This window comes from Macaca nemestrina, chromosome 17 (assembly GCF_043159975.1).
Source record: "Macaca nemestrina isolate mMacNem1 chromosome 17, mMacNem.hap1, whole genome shotgun sequence".
NCBI lineage: Eukaryota > Metazoa > Chordata > Mammalia > Primates > Cercopithecidae > Macaca > Macaca nemestrina.
Genome location: NC_092141.1, coordinates 3,228,170 through 3,245,594, shown reverse-complemented (window position 1 = coordinate 3,245,594; position 17,425 = coordinate 3,228,170). Strand labels below are relative to the sequence as shown.

The 17,425-nt window shown below is 52.1% G+C and overlaps 1 protein-coding gene across 8 annotated transcripts in view; it reads right to left on the bottom strand.

Moving 5' to 3' along the window:
- LOC105471797 (RAP1 GTPase activating protein 2) overlaps positions 1 to 17,425 on the bottom strand; it is a 293,214-nt gene that overhangs the window by 73,074 nt on the left and 202,715 nt on the right. For 7 of the 8 annotated variants that reach the window (XM_071082129.1, XM_011724558.3, XM_071082128.1 and 4 more), the window contains 4 exons: positions 6,161 to 6,196; positions 1,406 to 1,450; positions 650 to 682; positions 39 to 251 (listed from right to left, as the gene is read on the bottom strand). In XM_071082129.1, the coding sequence (XP_070938230.1) occupies positions 39 to 251; positions 650 to 682; positions 1,406 to 1,450; positions 6,161 to 6,196 (327 nt within the window). The remainder of the gene's footprint in view (positions 1 to 38; positions 252 to 649; positions 683 to 1,405; positions 1,451 to 6,160; positions 6,197 to 17,425) is intronic. The other variant, XM_071082130.1, reaches the window with a different exon arrangement.

Below are 17,425 nucleotides of genomic sequence, written 5' to 3'. Positions count from 1 at the left end.
GCCCCCCCCCCCCAGCAGCTCCTCTCCCCCAGCCTCACCTTCCCTAGGAAGTGCCTCCGGTAGGCCCTGGCTTCACCCTTGCACTCGAGCTTGTAGCCGAACGTGTTGGGGCTGAGGTTGTCCTCTTCCTCCTCCTCACAGATGCTGCTCCCCAGCGATGTTGGGGTGCCCACGTTCTCCGGGTCCTCGATCCAGTAGCCCCCAAACTGCGGCAGGATGACCTGAGGGTATGGGCCTCCCTTCTCCACAACCTGAAGGCAGAGGGAGGGTCCTGCGCTGCAGCTGGCCCTGGGACCGCAGGGGAGGGAGGGGCCGGTGGCGGTGTCCCCTCTGCACTGCTCCCAGGAGTAGGGGCTGGTACCCACTGGGACTTGAGGCCAAAGACAGTGACCTGAACCCCTCCTCCAAGCCCCACAACATCTCCAGCTTCATTCGCCAACCCTGTAGCCCCAGGGCTGCAAGGCCTGGATGAGCACCCGCAACTTAACATATGGAGAAGCTGAGGATACAAAGGCAAAGACAGGAAGAGAGGTCCCAGGCCCAAGGTGCTCTCCCATGGGGGGCTGGGCACAGCCCATCACCATCATTTTCCCAGGGAAGGGACCCAGAGCAGGCTGCAGAGCGGGTGGGAGCGGGGGAGGGCGCCTACCTCATCGATGCTGGGGTACGGGATATAGTCATCCTGCAAGACAAACCAGATAGTGCCACCGTTAGTCCCGGCAGTGCCCATAAAGTCTGACCACTGTTTCCAGGTCTCACAAGGGGGGCACATTGTGGGGGCTTTGAGGGAGGAACATTCGATGGAAGAACAGCTCAGAATCAGCTCTGGGATCTGACATCCCCCCCACCCCGTTCTTCTCCAAACTGACAGAACCGGAACATAAACCCTGCCAGCTGACGACGCAGTATCGAAGGCGCTGAACTTCTCACCCCGCATCATACCAGCTTCCCATCCTAGAACACTCATTCCAGAAAATGACCTCTAGTCTCCCCCAGCACCCCTTTCCAGGCAGGGGGACTGGCCTCCAAGTGAGAAGCGGCACCCTGGGCTGGGAAATGGAACCTGAAGTGAGAGCTGACTGCCCACTGGAACCCGGGGCAGAGCCTGACACCCTTACACACTGCACAGGGTCGGGAAGAGCCGGGCCAAACAGCCAAGCCTGAGGTCCCACCGAGGCCTCCACCCCCAGCCTGCTCTGAAGCTGCCCTGAGGCATCAGGCCAGGACCCCTCTGCTGCCCGCCATGTACTGGTCTAACAAGGCAGTCATGAAGCGGCCCGTGGTGCGAGTCAGTTAGACAGGTGTGAGACGGAAGACCCCAGCACCCTGGCAGCTCCTCCTGCCTTCCTCTCACCCTGGCCCCTCACCAGGGCCATCAGGCCACCCCCTCCCCCACCCAGCCCACCTTGTTCTTCTGGGGTCCTGGCTTCTGTTCTTCAAGCTTGATCCCCTATAGAAACAAGGAAAACAGGATCCACAGAAAAGCAAAGGTCAGAAGAAAGGGCCAGATAAAGAGCACCTGGCCTCACAGGGGGTTAGTAACAAGAGCAGCACAACAGCTGGCCCGGGCTGGGCCTGCACACATCACACCTGGCCACGGGTGGGCCTCCCAGCACCTGAGCGAGGCAGCAGCACCGCTGGGCTAACAGCACAGACTTGAGACAGATCACCGCGGTTCAAATCCCAACATTGCCACCTATCAGCCTGATGACCTTGGCAAGTCACAGAAACCTCTCTGTGACTCAGTGTTCTCATCTGTAAAATGGGAACGATGGTGGTATCGACTATGGTGGTGAAGGTTAAAGGTGAACAATGGGTTGAGCACTTGGAACACTGACTGGTACACAATAAATGCTGTGGGTCATTATGAAGGAGGCGGTATTATCATTCAAAGCTTAAATATCTGTCTTGTCGGGCGCAGTGGCTCATGACTGTAATCCCAGCACTTTGGGAGGCCAAGGCGGGCAGATCACCTGAGATCAGGAGTTCAAGACCAGCCTGACCAACGTGGAGAAACCCCGTCTCTACTAAAAATACAAAATTAGCCAGGCATGGTGGTGCATGCCTGTCATCTCAGCTATTCAGGAGGCTGAGGCAGGAGAACTGCTTGAACTCGGGAGGCAGAGGTTGCAGTGAGACAAGATCGCGCCATTGCACTTCAGCCTGGGCACAACAAGAGCAAAACTCCACCTCAAATTAAAAAATATATATATATATATGTCTTAGGATCACAGAGCCAGTAAGGGAAGGGAAACATGGGAAGTCATACCTGCTGGTGTCAGAGCCAGCATTCTAGACCCCATGCCAACAGGCCTTCAGGGGACAGGCGGGAGGCCTGGTGCTGGCCCTCACTCTGCTGCAAGCTTACTATTTGTGACCCTCGACAAAGCATAGCCTCTTGGAGCCCCCAGTGTCATCTGTAAAATGAGGATTAGACACTCACCTTTCATCCCACTAATGTAAGGATGACTGCAAGGATCAGATACGATGCCTGGGACTCGACTAAGGGAATTTATCTACAGGTATCTGAAGAATTCACTTCTGAGGAGCAGTGCCCTATCCAACAGTTCTTTTTGTTTGTTTATATTTGAGACAGAGTCTCTCTCTGTCACCCAGGCTGGAGGGCAGTGGTACGATTTCAGCTCACAGAAAACCTCCACTTCCCAGGTTCAAGCAATTCTCCTGCCTCAGCCTTCCAAGTAGCTGGGATTACAGGCATGCGCCACCATGCCCGGCTAATTTTTGTATTTTTAGTAGAGATGGGGTTTCACTATGTTGGCCAGGCTGGTCTCGAACTCCTGACCTCAGGTGATCCACCCACCTTGGCTTCCCAAAGTGCTGGGATTACAGATGTGAGCCACTGCACCTGGCCTCTTCTTTTTTTTTTTTTTTTTTGAGATGGAGTTTCACTCTTGTTGCCCAGGCCAGAGTGCAGTGGTGGGATCTCGCTTCACTGCAACCTCCACCTCCTGGGTTCAGGTGATTCTCCTGCCTCAGTCTCCCAAGTAGCTGGGATTACAGGCATGTGCCACCATGCCCAGCTAATTTTTTGCATTTTTAGTACAGACGGGGTTTCTCCATTTTGGCCAGGCTGGTCTTGAACTCCCAACCTCAGGTGATCCACCCGCCTTGGCCTCCCAAAGTGCTGGGATTACAGGCGTGAGTCACTGCACCTGGCCCCAGTCCCGGTTCTATCATTGAGTTCTGATTTAACTGTGTTGTGCAGGAGGGAAACACGTGGTGATTCCAAGACTGTCGGAGAAAATCGGGTGACAGTACGAGACGGAGCACAAACTAGAAGAAACAGTTCCCCTCTGAAGCAGGAGTCCAGAAGCAGCTTCTGCCTGATCACAACACTAACGCACAGGGATTTCAGCCTTCCCAAGCCAGCTGTCTCTGTGGTCTCCTTTGAAACTCACAGCACCTTTCCGCCAGCAAGGACGCCGGGGCCCCAGAACGTGGCTGCTTGCCTAAGGTCACACAGCCAGTGAGGGGCAGGGCCTAGATTTGAAGCCGGGTCACCAGCTCACCAAGTGCATGAGGTGCCCCACACTCTGTGGACAGCAGGGCTCCTGTTAACTGGGTGGCTTGAAAGGCTACCTCTCCGGACTTCCCTGGGCTGAGTCGCCTCGCAGCATTGTTCAGGAGGGCGTGCGAGGGCCCTTCCCACTGGACAGGCGCTCCTCTCACACACACAGAGAAAACCACCTGGGTGGCCCTCCAGACCCTGTCCCAGTTGGCACACTGGGTGGATGGCGGGGGGTGGGGGGGCGCAGTGAGGGCAGAAGTCTGTTCTGTTTGGCCTGCATTAGTCATCCCTGTCCGGGAACAGCCCCGAGGGCAGGAGAGCAAACCTCCTCCCGTCCCCTCTGCCACACCACTCCCTCCCCTAACAACCTACCGCAGAGCCACTGTCCAGCACTGGGCGCTCTCTCCTCCATGTGCTGCCTTTGCTGGAGGTACTGTCTTTTTTTTTTTTTCTGAGGCAGAGTCTCGCTCTGTCATCCAGGCTGAATGCGGAGGTGCAATCTCCGCTCACTGCAACCTCCGCCACCCGGGTTCAAGAGATTCTCCTGCCTCAGCCTCCCGAACAGCTGGGACTACAGGCATGTGCCACCATGCCCGGCCACAATAGGTATTATCTTTATGTCCCCTTCTCCCCTCAATGAAGAAATGAAGGCTCAGAGAGGGAAACCGACTTGACCGAGGATGCTCAGCTAGAAGGTGTCAGGGTTAGAACCTGAACCCAGGACTCAAAGAGTCCAAAGCTTCTGCCTTCTCGTAATTCCTAGACTCTTGGGCTAGGAATGGGGAATCCTGGGTTCCAGTTTCAGCTCTTCACAACTAGCAAAGTGACCCGGACACTTCACTGCTCTGAGGTTCAGTTTCCACACATGCAAGATGAAGAAAGATGGAGCCCAGGCTCAAGGCCCACGCGGGCACTCCATGGCCATCAGCGCCCCATACGTGAGCTTCTTACTAACAGTGAATCCTCTGAGGCTGGGCCCAGGGGGCACAGGGTACAGACTGAAACACCCGGAAATTTGGCTTCAACAGTCTCAACTGAAATGGAACAGACACCCCGCCCAGGGGGATCAGCCGTTGCAGAGACAGAGGGAGAATAAAACAAGAGCCCTACCCTAGAAAGCGCCCAGTCTAGATGAAAAGACAAGCCCGGCAGCCTCTACACAACAGGCCACTCTGAGGCTGGTTAACTGGGGCTGAATGCTGTGCTCAGAGAGACCCTGTGTGGGGGAAAGTTGTGGGAAGGGGACTCCGGCTGGGGGAGAAGGAAGAGAGGATCTGAGGAGACACTGGAGAGAAGGCTGGGTGGGCTGCGAACCCCCTGCCAGCTTCCCAGAGTGCCAGGATCCCACTGACTAGAGGTGAAAATCCCAGCTTTGCTCCAAGCAATTGGGCACTTAATTATCTACCATCCCCCACCCCTCATCACTCAGGCGCGTGCCAGCCTTGCGTCCGCAAGCTTATAAGTTCCCTAAACGCATAGAAGATGAGTCTGTCGTCTACACACGGCTGGGTGCAGAGGACGATTTTAATAACTTGCTCTGGGTGACACGGCCACTAACAATACTTCCCCTCCCTCCCCTCCCATCCCAGCCTCAGGGAGACCTGGCTGCTTCCCAGCATCTCAGGACTGCCGTGGGGGCTATATTTGCCCCTCCTGCTAGGACTTCCAGACCATTATTACAGAATCTTCCTCCCTTGAGCCTGGAGCACCTACCTAGGGTCAAAAGTATCATGACATGATGGCTGGACTCCCTGACTCTGAAGCCACTTATGAACCACGCACCCTTTGAGTGCTGCCTTTCATCGTTCTGTGCCTCAATTTTCTCACTTGTCCTATGGGGATAATAATAATAATAATAACACACCTACTTCCTAAGCCCTCAGCAGGAAGAAATGACGCCTGTCAATCTCTGAGCCCAGCGAAGTGCTTGAGCTACAGGTGGATTATCAGCATCGTCGTCCCACTCCTCCCGCCCATGTCCATGAACCCTTCTGAGCCTCTGCATGTACACTGCAGGGCAGCGGCTCTTACCCGGGAGCGCTGACCCTGGTGAGGAATAGCAAAGAACCCCCAAACCCACACCACACACCGACTTTTATATAGTGTCTACCAAGTACTTACACCGATTATCTTGTTTCACCCCAACCACCATGTAAGTGGGTGCTTTCCTTCTTACTTATTTATGGAGGCTTAGGACGGGCAAGGAACTGGTGCTAGTAAGTGTCCGGTGCAGGATTTGAACTCAGGCCGGCCTCCCACCCCACCCCTCTGCCTCCCCATGCGAGGTGACTCCCCCAAGAAGCAGCTCGTTCTTTCAGGCCTTCTTTCTGGCTCATTCCAGGAACAATGGACCCTTCAAACCCTCTTCCATATCCACAGGGCTTATGGCCTCCCCAGCTGCCCTGTTGGGGAAGTTCTGCTTTTTATCCTCCCTGTCCCTCCACAGGAGTCTTCCCAAAGTGCTCAAGAGTAAAATGGCCTCGGGTTGTCAGGGCTAAGGGGATGTGATTGTCTCTTCTCTGCCCCTCCCTCCAGGGCACCTGGTTTCTGCCCGTGGGTTCTGCCTGGTCCCTACGCCACCCACGTCTGGGTCTGGGCTTCTTCCCCATCGCGGTGGGGGTACGTACTCACCTGCATTTTCTCCAGCATCTCAAAGAACTCCGACGACTGAAAGACAAAAGCAGGAGACAGAAAGACAGGGATCAGCCAGGAGGTCCACCGCAAAAGCCTCTTCCTCACCAACTATCAGGAAGCTGCGCCTGGGGCTTCTCCAGGAACCAAATTCACTTGGATCAACAGAGAAGATAATTTGATTTTGCCTTTGCAGGGCTAGAGGGCCGAACACCCCATACAACGAGAGAGAGGCGAAGGCACGCCTGGGCTGGCAAATGAATGGTGCCGGGGGAGCAGACACTCGGCCTCTGTCAAGGAAAGAGGACTGCAGGGCCCTGGGAAAAGCCAAATTCTGCAAACGCCTGGCATCCTCGGGATTCAGCCTCTGGCAGGAGCCATGTTTAGGATGTTTTCAACCCAAAAATGGGGCCAAGGTGTCCAACACAAGTGGCGTTCCAGACCCTGATACAGAAAACCAACTAGTCAAAGCAGAGGCGCTGTGGCCAGAGCAGCTGGGGAAGGTGGAGGGAGGGCCTCCCGTGCCACCTCTGCCTCTGCCTGCCCGGTCCCCTGCCCCCAAGGCACCACTTTAGGACCCTAAAACTGGTAAAGCAAAGCCTGAACTGAGGCCTCCAGGGACCTAGAAGGGCTATTTTTTTTCTTTTTTTCTTTTTTTTTTTTGAGACAGTCTCGCTCTGTCACCCAGGCTGGAGTGCAGTGGCGCAATCTCAGCTCACTGCAACCTCCGCCTCCCGGGTTCAAGAGATTATCCTGCCTCAGCCTCCAGAGTAGCTGGGATTACAGGCGCCCGCCACCACACCCAGCTAATTTTTGTATTTTTAGTACAGACGTGGTTTCACCATGTTGGCCAGGCTGGTCTCGAACTCCTGACCTCGGGTGATCCACCCACCTAAGCCTCCCAAAGTGCTGGGATTACAGGCGTGAGCTACCACGCCCAGCCTAGATGGGTTATTTTTTAAATCCCAATTGCACTTGTCCAAACCTTTAACCTACTTTGGTGCCACCCTTGTGTATCCGGGAAAAACAAAAAGGAGAAAAGGGAAGTGGAATGGAAGCGTGAGGGGCTGGCAGCTCTACCCCAACAAAACACACAGAGGCCACCCCACTTCCTATCCCCTGAAAACAGCTACCCTTCCTCAGACTAACGTCACTGCCCACGTCTGCACCGGGAAGCTAATGAGTGCCCAGAACAGGCAGTCCCCAGTGAAAACGAGAAAAAGAAAGCAGGGATGAGGAACACGGTGTGTGTGTGTCCTCGGTTCTTCTTCAGGCAGAGGTGGGGCCTCCAAGCACTCTCCCTACCTCTGCAGGCACCCGTGAGCCAGAACTGCCTGGAGCTCCCATTGCTCCCAGGAGTCCCAGAACCGCCCTGGGAAGGAGCCTGGTGAAGTCCCTGGAGAGAGCCAGCCCTGCTGTGGACTCCAAACAACCTCTGTCAGGTCAAAGCCAGCGTGTCAGAGGCAAAAAGCCTCTGACCTACCAGCAGCTCAGGATCTGGCATCTGGAAACCCCGTGTATGAATGCACAGAGGTGGGCTTAGGGCACCCACATCCAACTCCCTCGACCAGAAGGGAGCTGTCAAACATCCGGATGCAAACCTCCTCTTCCAACCTGCTCAGGTGCACGTGCACCACCCACGCGGGACATTCTTACCATCTCCAGGCTTAGGAGACCAGGATTACCAGACGTAAAGAGCTTATACCAATCAATAAGGATAGAAAGATGAACAGGAGGAGGATAATGGAGCAGAAACAATCAACATGTTAAATACACAGACCTCTGACCCGCGATTCCACGTCTAACAATCCATCCTCTAACACACTTGCAATGTACACAAAGACAGGCTCAAATGTTCACTGCAGCATTGTTTCTAACAGTAAAAAATAAAAACAACTTAAACGTCTGCAGAAAATTGGTTAAAAGAAGCTACATTCACAGAATAAAATACAAGTACTATAAACTATAGGTCAATAAATTAGGTAACGTCAATGAAATGAACAAATTCCTAGAAAAACACAACCTATCACAACTGACTCAGTAAGAAACAGAAAATCTAAAGACATGTAACAAATAAAAAGATCAAATGAACGATTAAAAAAAACGACGCACAAAGAAAAGCCCAGACCCAGGTGGCTTCATTTGTAAATTCTACCAAACATTTACAGAAAAGTGAATACGAATTCCTCATACTTACTCTCAAGAAAGTCAAAAGAAAGCCCACAGAATGGTAGAAAATATTTGCAAATCATATATCTGATCAAGGACGGGTCTCTACAAAAACCAACTCTTACAACTCAGTAAGAAAAAGACAATTCCATTTAAAAATGGGCAAAGTATCTAAATACACATATCCCCAGAGAAGACATACAAAGGAACAATACGTACATGAAAAGACACTCAAGCCATTAGTCATCAGGAAATACAAATCAAAACCACGAGATACCACTCATACCACTAACATAGCTATGATCAAAAACCAGAATATCACAGGTGTGAGCAAGGACGTGGAGAAATCAGATCCCTCATCTGTTGCTGGTAGGAATGTCAAACAGTACAGCCATTGTGGAAAATAATTTCACAATTCCTTAAAAAGTTCAGCACGGAATTATGACCACATGACCCAGCAATTCGACCCCTAGGAACATACACAAAAGAATCGGAAGCAGGTACTCAAGCAAATACTTGTACACAAACATTCATAACTGCAGCATCCACTCTTGCCAAACAGTGGGTACAACCCAAATGTCCATCAACTGACGAATAAACAAAATATGCTATATCCCTACGATGGAATAATATTCAGCCATGAAAAATAACATACTGATATATGCCGCAACACTGCTGACCTTTGAATGCATTACACCAAATGAAAAAAGGTAGAGATAGGACCAGGTGCGGTGGCTCACGCCTGTAATCCCAGCACTTTGGGAGGCCGAGGTGGGCAGATCACAAGGTCAGGAGAGCGAGACCATCCTGGCTAACACGGTAAAACCCCGTCTCTACTAAAAATACAAAAAAATTAGCCGGGCGTGGTGGCGGGCACCTATAGTCCCAGCTACTCTGGAGGCTGAGGCAGGAGAATGGCATGAACCCAGGAGGCGGAGCTTGCAGTGAGCCGAGATCACGCCACTGAACTCCAGCCTGGGTGACAGAGCGAGATTCCGTCTTAAAAAAAAAAAAAAAAGACAAAAGGTCGATAAAAGACCATGATTCCATTTTTATCAAATGTCCAGAGTAGGCAACCTCATAGAGACAGAAAGTAGATTAGGGATTGCTTAGGCTGAGGAGGATGGGGGATTGGAAGGTGATAGCTAAAAGGTACGGATTTCATTTCAAAGCAATAAAAAGGTTCTAAAACTGAGTATGATGGTGGTTGCACAGCTCCACGAATACCACCAAAAACCACTGAATTGTATACTTTATTTTTTATTTTTTGAGATGGAGTTTTGCTCTTTTCGCCTAGGCTGGAGTGTAATGGCGTGATCTCGGCTCATTGCAACCTACACCTCCCGGGTTCAAGCGATTCTCCTGCCTCAGCCTCCCAACTAGATGGGATTACAGGCGTGCGCCCCCATACCTGGCTAATTTTTGTATTTTTGGTAGAGACTGGGTTTCACCATGTTGGCCAGGCTGATCTCGAACTCCTGATCTTAAGTGATCTGCCCGCCTTGTCCTCCCAAAGTGCTGGGATGACAGGCGTGAGCCACCACGCCCGGCCAAATTGTACACTTTAAATGGGTGATTTTATGATATGCAAACTATATCTCAATAAAGCTGTTCAAAACAACTATGCAATCATTCGAAAAGACAGCAACAGATTTATGTTGCTTACATATGACACTCTCCAAGATATATTAAGTTGAGGGGTGGAGGAAATCAGAGACAATACATTGAATATAATCCCAATTTTATAAAAACGGCCAGGCACGGTGGTTCACACCTGTAATCCTAACTCCTAACATAGGAGGCTGAGGCAGGAGGGTCACTAGAGCCCAGAAGTTCAAGGCTGCAGTGAGCTATGATCATGACACTGTACTCTTCCCTGGGTGACACATCTCTTAAAAAAAAAAAAAAAAAAAAAAAGACACTGTAAAGCTACCTATATTATGTATGCATATAAATTCATAGAAAATGATCTGGAAGACTATACCTCAAACTATCCAAAAGCCATTACATCAGTAAATGAGGGGTCTGGTGCGGTGGCTCACACCTGTAATCCCAGCACTTTGGGAGGCTGAGGCAGGCGGATTACTTGAGCCCAGGAGTTTGAGACCAGCCCGGCCAACATAGTGAAACCCCATCTCTACTAAAAATACAAAAATTAGCTGGGCGTGGTGGCGCACACCTGTAATCCCAGTACTTTGGGAGGCTGAGGCAGGTGGATTACTTGAGCCTAGTGAAACCCCATCTCTACTAAAAATACAAAAATTAGCTGGGCGTGGGGGCGCACACCTGTAATCCCAGCTACTCGGGAGGCCGAGGCATGAGAATCGCTTGAACCCAAGGGGCGGAGGCTGCAGTGAGCCGAGATCCCTCCACTGCACTCCAGCCTGAGTGACAGAGCGAGACTGTCTCAAAAGAAAAAAAGAAAAAAAAAAAAAAACAGAAAAATGTGCAAGGGACATGAACAAATGATTAAAGAACACATATAAAATGACCAATGAACACATGGAAACAAGCCCAACCTCTCTAGTTATGAAAGAAATTAAGATCACAGTAAGATAACATCTTTCACTATCAGGTCGACCAGTGTTGGCAAGGGTATGTGGCAGGAACATATTGCTGGCAGGAAAGAGAAACGGTACAGCCACGGCGTCCAGTCTGCAGGCCCAGGCTGCAGGAGCTGTGGGTGAGTGCATACCGGATACAGCTTTCCTAAAGGCATCATGTGTCCAAAACTTTTAAAATATCCACGTCCTTTGGTCCAATAAACCCGCTCTAAGGAATTTACCCTAGAACAATATCCGGGCCATGCCACAAGAACACACATGTTTGTCCCAGCACTGTTTATGGGCCAAAAAGTGTGAGCGATGGGGAAAGTACCCAGCCGTGAGAGGAGAAGTAAATAAGGCACAGGAGTACACTTATACAATAAACTACCACAAGAGGAGTTGTGTTCATGATGCTACTGCAAAGATTCACAATGCATTGCTAAGTGAGAAAAACAGGGTTTCGAACAAGATGATCCCACTGTTTCCATTAAACATAATGTGTTTGTGTACAGAGGTGCAGGACTGCATCTGAGAGCGTGTATCACCCCCACGGTGAAAAATATCCTGAAGGATACACAACAAAATGAGGCTGAAGGTACGGATGATTTTTCCCTTTTTGCTTTTCAGTATTTATTTTATTTATTTATTTATTTATTTTCTGAGACGGAGTCTCACTCTGTCGCCCAGGCTGGCGTGCAATGGCACGATCTCAGCTCATTGCAACCTCCGTCTCCTGGGTTCAAGCGACGCTCCTGCCTCAGCCTCCCAAGTAGCTGGGACTACAGGCGCCCACCACCATGCCCAGTTAATTTTTGTATGTTTAGTAGAGACAGGGTTTTACCATGTTGGCCAGGCTGGTCTTGAAATCCTGACCTCAGATGATCCGCCTGCCTCGGCCTCCCCAAGTGCTGGGATTACAGGCGTGAGCCACTGTGCCCGGCCTAGGTTCCACGTCTTTGTATTTTGGTTTGTTTTTGAGACAGGGTCTCACTCTGTCACCCAGGCTGGAGTGCGGTGGCATAATCACAGCTCACTGCAGCCTCGACCTCCTGGGCTCAAGCGATCCTCACACCCCAGCCTCCCAAGTAGTGGGGACTACAAGCACCCGCCACCACACCCAGCCAATTTTTGTATTTTTAGTAGAAACAGGGTTTCATCATGTTGCCCAGGCTGGTTTTGAACTCCTGAGCTCAAGCGATCCTCCTGCCTCAGCCTCCCAAAGTGCTGGGATTACAGGCGTGAACCACCGCACCCAACAAGTTCCACCTCTTGAAGAGAGAAGCATCAAAGAATCTGTGGACACATCTTAAAACCAAAATGTCAATGAAGGCTTTTTGCAAGACATGAGATCCCAGACAGACCTTAGAGGATCAACAGAAGGGGGTAAGAAGGGTGTGGCAGCAGGAACTGTATGGGCAAAGGCAGAAAAGAGAATCCATTTGGCACACAGTCAATGAAGAGTTAGTGGATCAGCACGGCTGGCTGGAGGCCTCTGGGTCAGACATCCTGAAGATCAGGCGGGAAAGCAAAGCTGAGGCCTGGGCCTGAGAGATGCTGAACACCAGAACTCAGGCTTCGGCTGCGAGGCGGTGCAGAGCAATTTAGGTTTAGGTGCAGCAGAAACACACAGGAGGCCGCAGAGCCTGGTGGTCGAAGTCCAGGTCTGCAGAGTGGGCAACCTACTACTGCCCAGCTGTGGTGCATGAGGCATGTTAACTTCTCTTCATTCCTCTCTTAAGTTCCTCACCTGAAAATTGAAGCAGGCCGGGCGTGGTGGCTCACGCCTGTAATCTCGACACTTGGAGTGGCCAAGGCAGGCAGATCATTTGAGGTTAGAAGTTCAAGACCAGCCTGGCCAACATGGTGAAACCCTGTCTCTACTAAACAGAAAACTTAGCTGGGCATGGTGGCAGGCGCCTGTCATCCCAGCTACTCGGGAGGCTGAAGCAGGAGAACTGCTTGAGCCTCAGAGGCGGAGGTTGCAGTGAGCTGAGATCACACCATTGTACTTCAGCTTGAGTGACAGAGCAAGATCCTTTCTCCAAAAAAAAAAATTGAATCAAATAGTCCCTGACTTTAGCGCTCTTAGGCAGATGAGGTGAGAACAGGTGTAAGAAGTGCCCAGCCAGGGCCTGGTCTGCGTGAATGCCCAGTAAACAGCAGCTCGGAGAAGGAGCTATTGGAAAGCTGCGTCTGGAAGGACGCTTTGTCCTGTTGGAGGTGGTCTAGCAGCTTCAAGATGGTGTTTCTCGATTTCATCGGTCTTCCCAGAGACAGCGTGTTCAGATGACTGTTAGAAATGAGCCTGGCTGGGCGCGTTGGCTCAACACCTGTAATCCCAACACCTTGGGAGGCCAAGGCAGGAGGATCACCTGAGGCCGGGAGGTTGAGACCAGCCTGGCCAACATGGTGAAACTGTGCCTCTATCAAAAATACAAAAATTACGGCTGGGCATGGTGGTTCATGCCTATAATCCCAGCACTAAGGGAGGCCAAGGCAGGTGAATTACCTGAGGTTAGGAGTTCAGGAACAGCCTGACCAGTATGGCGAAACCCTGTCTCTACTAAAAATACAAAAATTAGCTGGGCATGGTGGCATGCACCTGTAGTCCTAGCTACTCGGGAAGCTGAGACAGAACTGCCTGAACTCGGGAGGCGGAGGTTGCAGCGAGTTGAGATCGCACCACAGCACTCCAGTCTGGGTGGCAGAGCGAGCAAGACTCCATCTCAAAAAGAAAAACAAAAATATACAAAAATTGGCCGGGTGTGGTGGCACGGGCCTGTGATCTCAGCTACTCGGGAGGCTGAGGCAGCAGAATCTCTGGAACTCAGGAGGCGGAGGTTGCAGTGAGGCAAGATTGCACCACTGCACTCCAGCCTGGGTGACAGAGCAAGACTCCATCTCAAAAAAAAAAAAGAAGAAGAAGAAAAGAAAAGAAATGGGTCTGAATGAAGATGCCTCATGGCCTGGGGCTGGCACAGGTGGTGAGAAGGGCTATGATTCAGCCTCAGCCATGAGCAATGTGCTGGGTGGATGATCCCTGCATGGGCAGTACCCAGCAGCTGCAATCAGCCAGTGGCAGCATGGCCTCGGCTGGGCTGGCCCCACTTCTCAGTGACTTGCTGCACTTTCCAATGGGACAGTTGGCAGGGAGTGAGTCTCCTTTTCCACCTAGAAGCAGCATGACTCAGGCCAGCCGGGAACAGCAGCTCAGGCTTTCGGACACACCCTCATCCACACACCCTGAGATGGCCACGTACAGCCAAGGGCACATAGCAGGCACTCAGTTAATGCTCAGGGCACACAGCAGGCATTCAGTTAATGCTCAGGGCACACAGCAGGCACTCAGTTAATGCTCAGGGCACACAGTAGGCACTCAGTTAATGCTCAGGGCATACAGCAGACACTCAGTTAATGCTCAGGGCACACAGCAGGCACTCAGTTAATGCTCACTGACTCACTGGCATTGCCCCAGAGACTAAAGTCCTGCCCGGGGCAGCCTTCGGAAGGGATCTACCTCACCAGGAAGCCAGCCACTAGATTTTCACAGAGGCATGTCATTGGGTCTCCTCATCCATAGCAGCGTCCATGCAGCTGTCTAATGTATTAGCAGCAGCAGCTCTTGCCACCCAAATCAGAGCAGCGGCCAGCATTTCCCCGTGGACTCTGCGTTCACAGCCAGTCAACAGATAACCACGCAGAGCCAGCACTCAGCCGAGGAACTCTGCCTGGGCCCCGGGTTCCAGCCCTGTCCCCGCCGCCTCCCGATACAGAAACAGCCTGGTCTGCCTTCAGAAAGACAGAGAGAGCCCTTGGGGAGGAGGATGCTGGAGGAGGTCCCGGGTAGCAGGGGCAGACGTGAACAAGAACCACAAGAAGCAATTTAGGCTTGGGAAATCTTGAGGAATCTTTTCCAATGTCCCTACTTGCCAGTTCTGGTGCCAGCCCACTGCCCAGGCAGCAAAGCGGCAGAACTGACGGGAAAAGATGATGCTCATGTGAGTCCAGGACCCCCTCTCTCCATCTCACCACCCTGTGCCCTCCCTGCCTCCCCCTGGTCCACAGCAGCTCTACACACGGGCACGGCTTCTCCTGCAGACAGGCAGTCACCTGTTCCTTCCCTCTTGCTGCACCCCAGCTCGTGAGACCCCCGCCCCTGCAACACTCTTGCCTCTCTCTCCTTTCTGACCCTAGCTGGAGAAGTGACACTCACAGGCCCCACCTGCAGCGTGCTGGGTCCCTGCTGGGCTACCTGCCCTGGCCCTGGGCTCCTCTCCTCTGCTTGTGGAGGTGGGAGTGTGTTTATACGTCAGCACCCTTGCTAAAAACCCAGCTCCTGGGAGGCACCACACACCCATGCTCATAGAACGACGCTGTCTGAGTGCTTGCGCCTTTGCGTGGGGCTGAAAACACGACTGCCAACTCACGGGGCTGTGGCAGGGCCACACAGGCCAGCGTGTGCAGAGCCTGGCACACAGGTCGCTCAGTGAGCCCTCACAATCGCCTCATCGCCTCCGCCCACCCCAATCCAGGACACACAGAGGGGGCAAGGCCACGTCACTGGCAAACAAAAAACATTACTAGGAGACAAGGATGGAGGAGAAGGGGTTTTGCACCTCCGTGGGTCCCAGGAAAATGGGGGGGAGATGTGGGCCAGAAAGTGCTGGGGGGAGAAGAAAACAGGTCAGAGTGAGTTTCTCATCCCGATGGAGAGGGAAGACGTGACCAAGGAAAAGGATGTCTGGAAAGTTCTCTACACCCATTTCTGGAAAGCTGGGGGAACTGGGCACGCCCTGGGTGTGGGATGGGATGAGATGCATCCCACGTTGTCTGAGCACTGAGCATGCCACACTGCCCGGCTCCACCGCTGGCCCAGCAGTCCCCATCCGCAGGGCAAGCAGGATGAGAGCCAGCCGGCCACCAGGCTGGCTGCAGAACAGAAGGTCCTCGAGGCAGAGCTCTTTGTTTGCTGTGATCCTCGCCATCTCCCTGTGCTATTAATAGAACTGCCTAGCACACAGTAGATGCTCAATAAACATTTGCTAGATGAATGACTAAGTATTCTGCTAAGCAAGATGCAACGAAGCAGGCAGTGGAGGCCGAGTCTTGGTCTGGGAGTGGCCAGGGCGGGCTTCTCGGGATGGCTAGACTCAGGGCTGGACAGGCCGGTGTTACTGCTATTAAGAGCTGTCTGTGCTCTGGCCACAGACTGCATCCCTCACCCTGGATGGCCAACCCTAGGCCCAGTGGGTGCCTCCAATAATGAACTGTCCTCCAGAATCAGGTCCTGTTCCAACCAAGTCTTCTCCCATCACCCCCGCCAAGCCACCTGCTTGCTCCTCTTTCCCTTCTCTGGTCTCCCTTTTCCACCAACTCCTGCCACTCACGGCTCCTCTGCTGCCAGAGCGTTTCAGAGGTGCCATTTCACTGTGTCACTGGGGCCAGGAGCCTGCGATGGCTCTCTGTTATGCGTGGCTGTGGTAATACCACAGAATCACCCGGGGACTAGTTAAAACACAGTTTCTGTCCAGGCACGTTGGATCACGCCTGTAATCCCAGCACTTTGGGAGGCCAAGGTGGGCGGATCACCTGGGGTTGGGAGTTGGAGACCAGCCTGACCAACATGGAGAAACCCCGTCTCTACTAAAAACACAAAACTTAGCCGGGCGTGGTGGCAGGCGCCTATAATCCCAGCTACTTGGGGGGCTGAGGCAGGAGATTCACCTGAACCCAGAGCAGGTAGAGGTTGCAGTGAGCTAAGATCACGCCACTGCACTCCAGCCTGGGCGAAGGAGTGAAACTCTGTCTCAAAAAAAAAAGTTTCCTAGGCCCCACCCCTAGAGCTTCTGATTCTTGGCCAGAGAACGTGCGTTTCTAACAAGTTCCCAAGTGAACAGCCTTTGAGAACCACTGACCTATGGGGTTAACCATGTGGAATGCTGGTACTGGGTGGGAGGGACCGTCTCTGAGCAGAGATGCCAGAGCAAAGACGTGGCAAGGTGGGGAAGGGTGAGAAGATGGTTGGGTTTTTATAGGACATCTTAAATTAGGCAGACTCATATTTAAATTCTAAGAAAGGACTAGAAGATGCAAATGACTTCAGGCACGAGGCAAGCAAAACCTAAACAGCGACGGGAGAAGGGAAGAGATGGAATCCGTAGTAATTAAAAACCTCCCAACAAAGAACGGTCCAGGGCCAGATGGCTTCATAGTGAAGCCGACCAAACACTTAAAGAAGAATTAACACCAGTCCTTCTCACACTCTTCCAAAAATAGAAGACGAGGAAACACTTCCTAACTCATCCTAGGAGGCCAGCATTATCAAAGTGACACGAAGGAACCACAGAAAATGACAGGCCAATATCTTTATGGATAGAGTCAGAAATCCTCAACAAAATACCAGCAAACCAAATCTGACGACATACTGTTATATTCCATGACAAAGTGGGATTTATCCTAGGAATGCAAGCTTGGTTCAACACAAGAAAACCAATGTAATAGGCCGGGCGCAGTGGCTCACACCTGTAATCCCAGCACTTTGGGAGGCAGA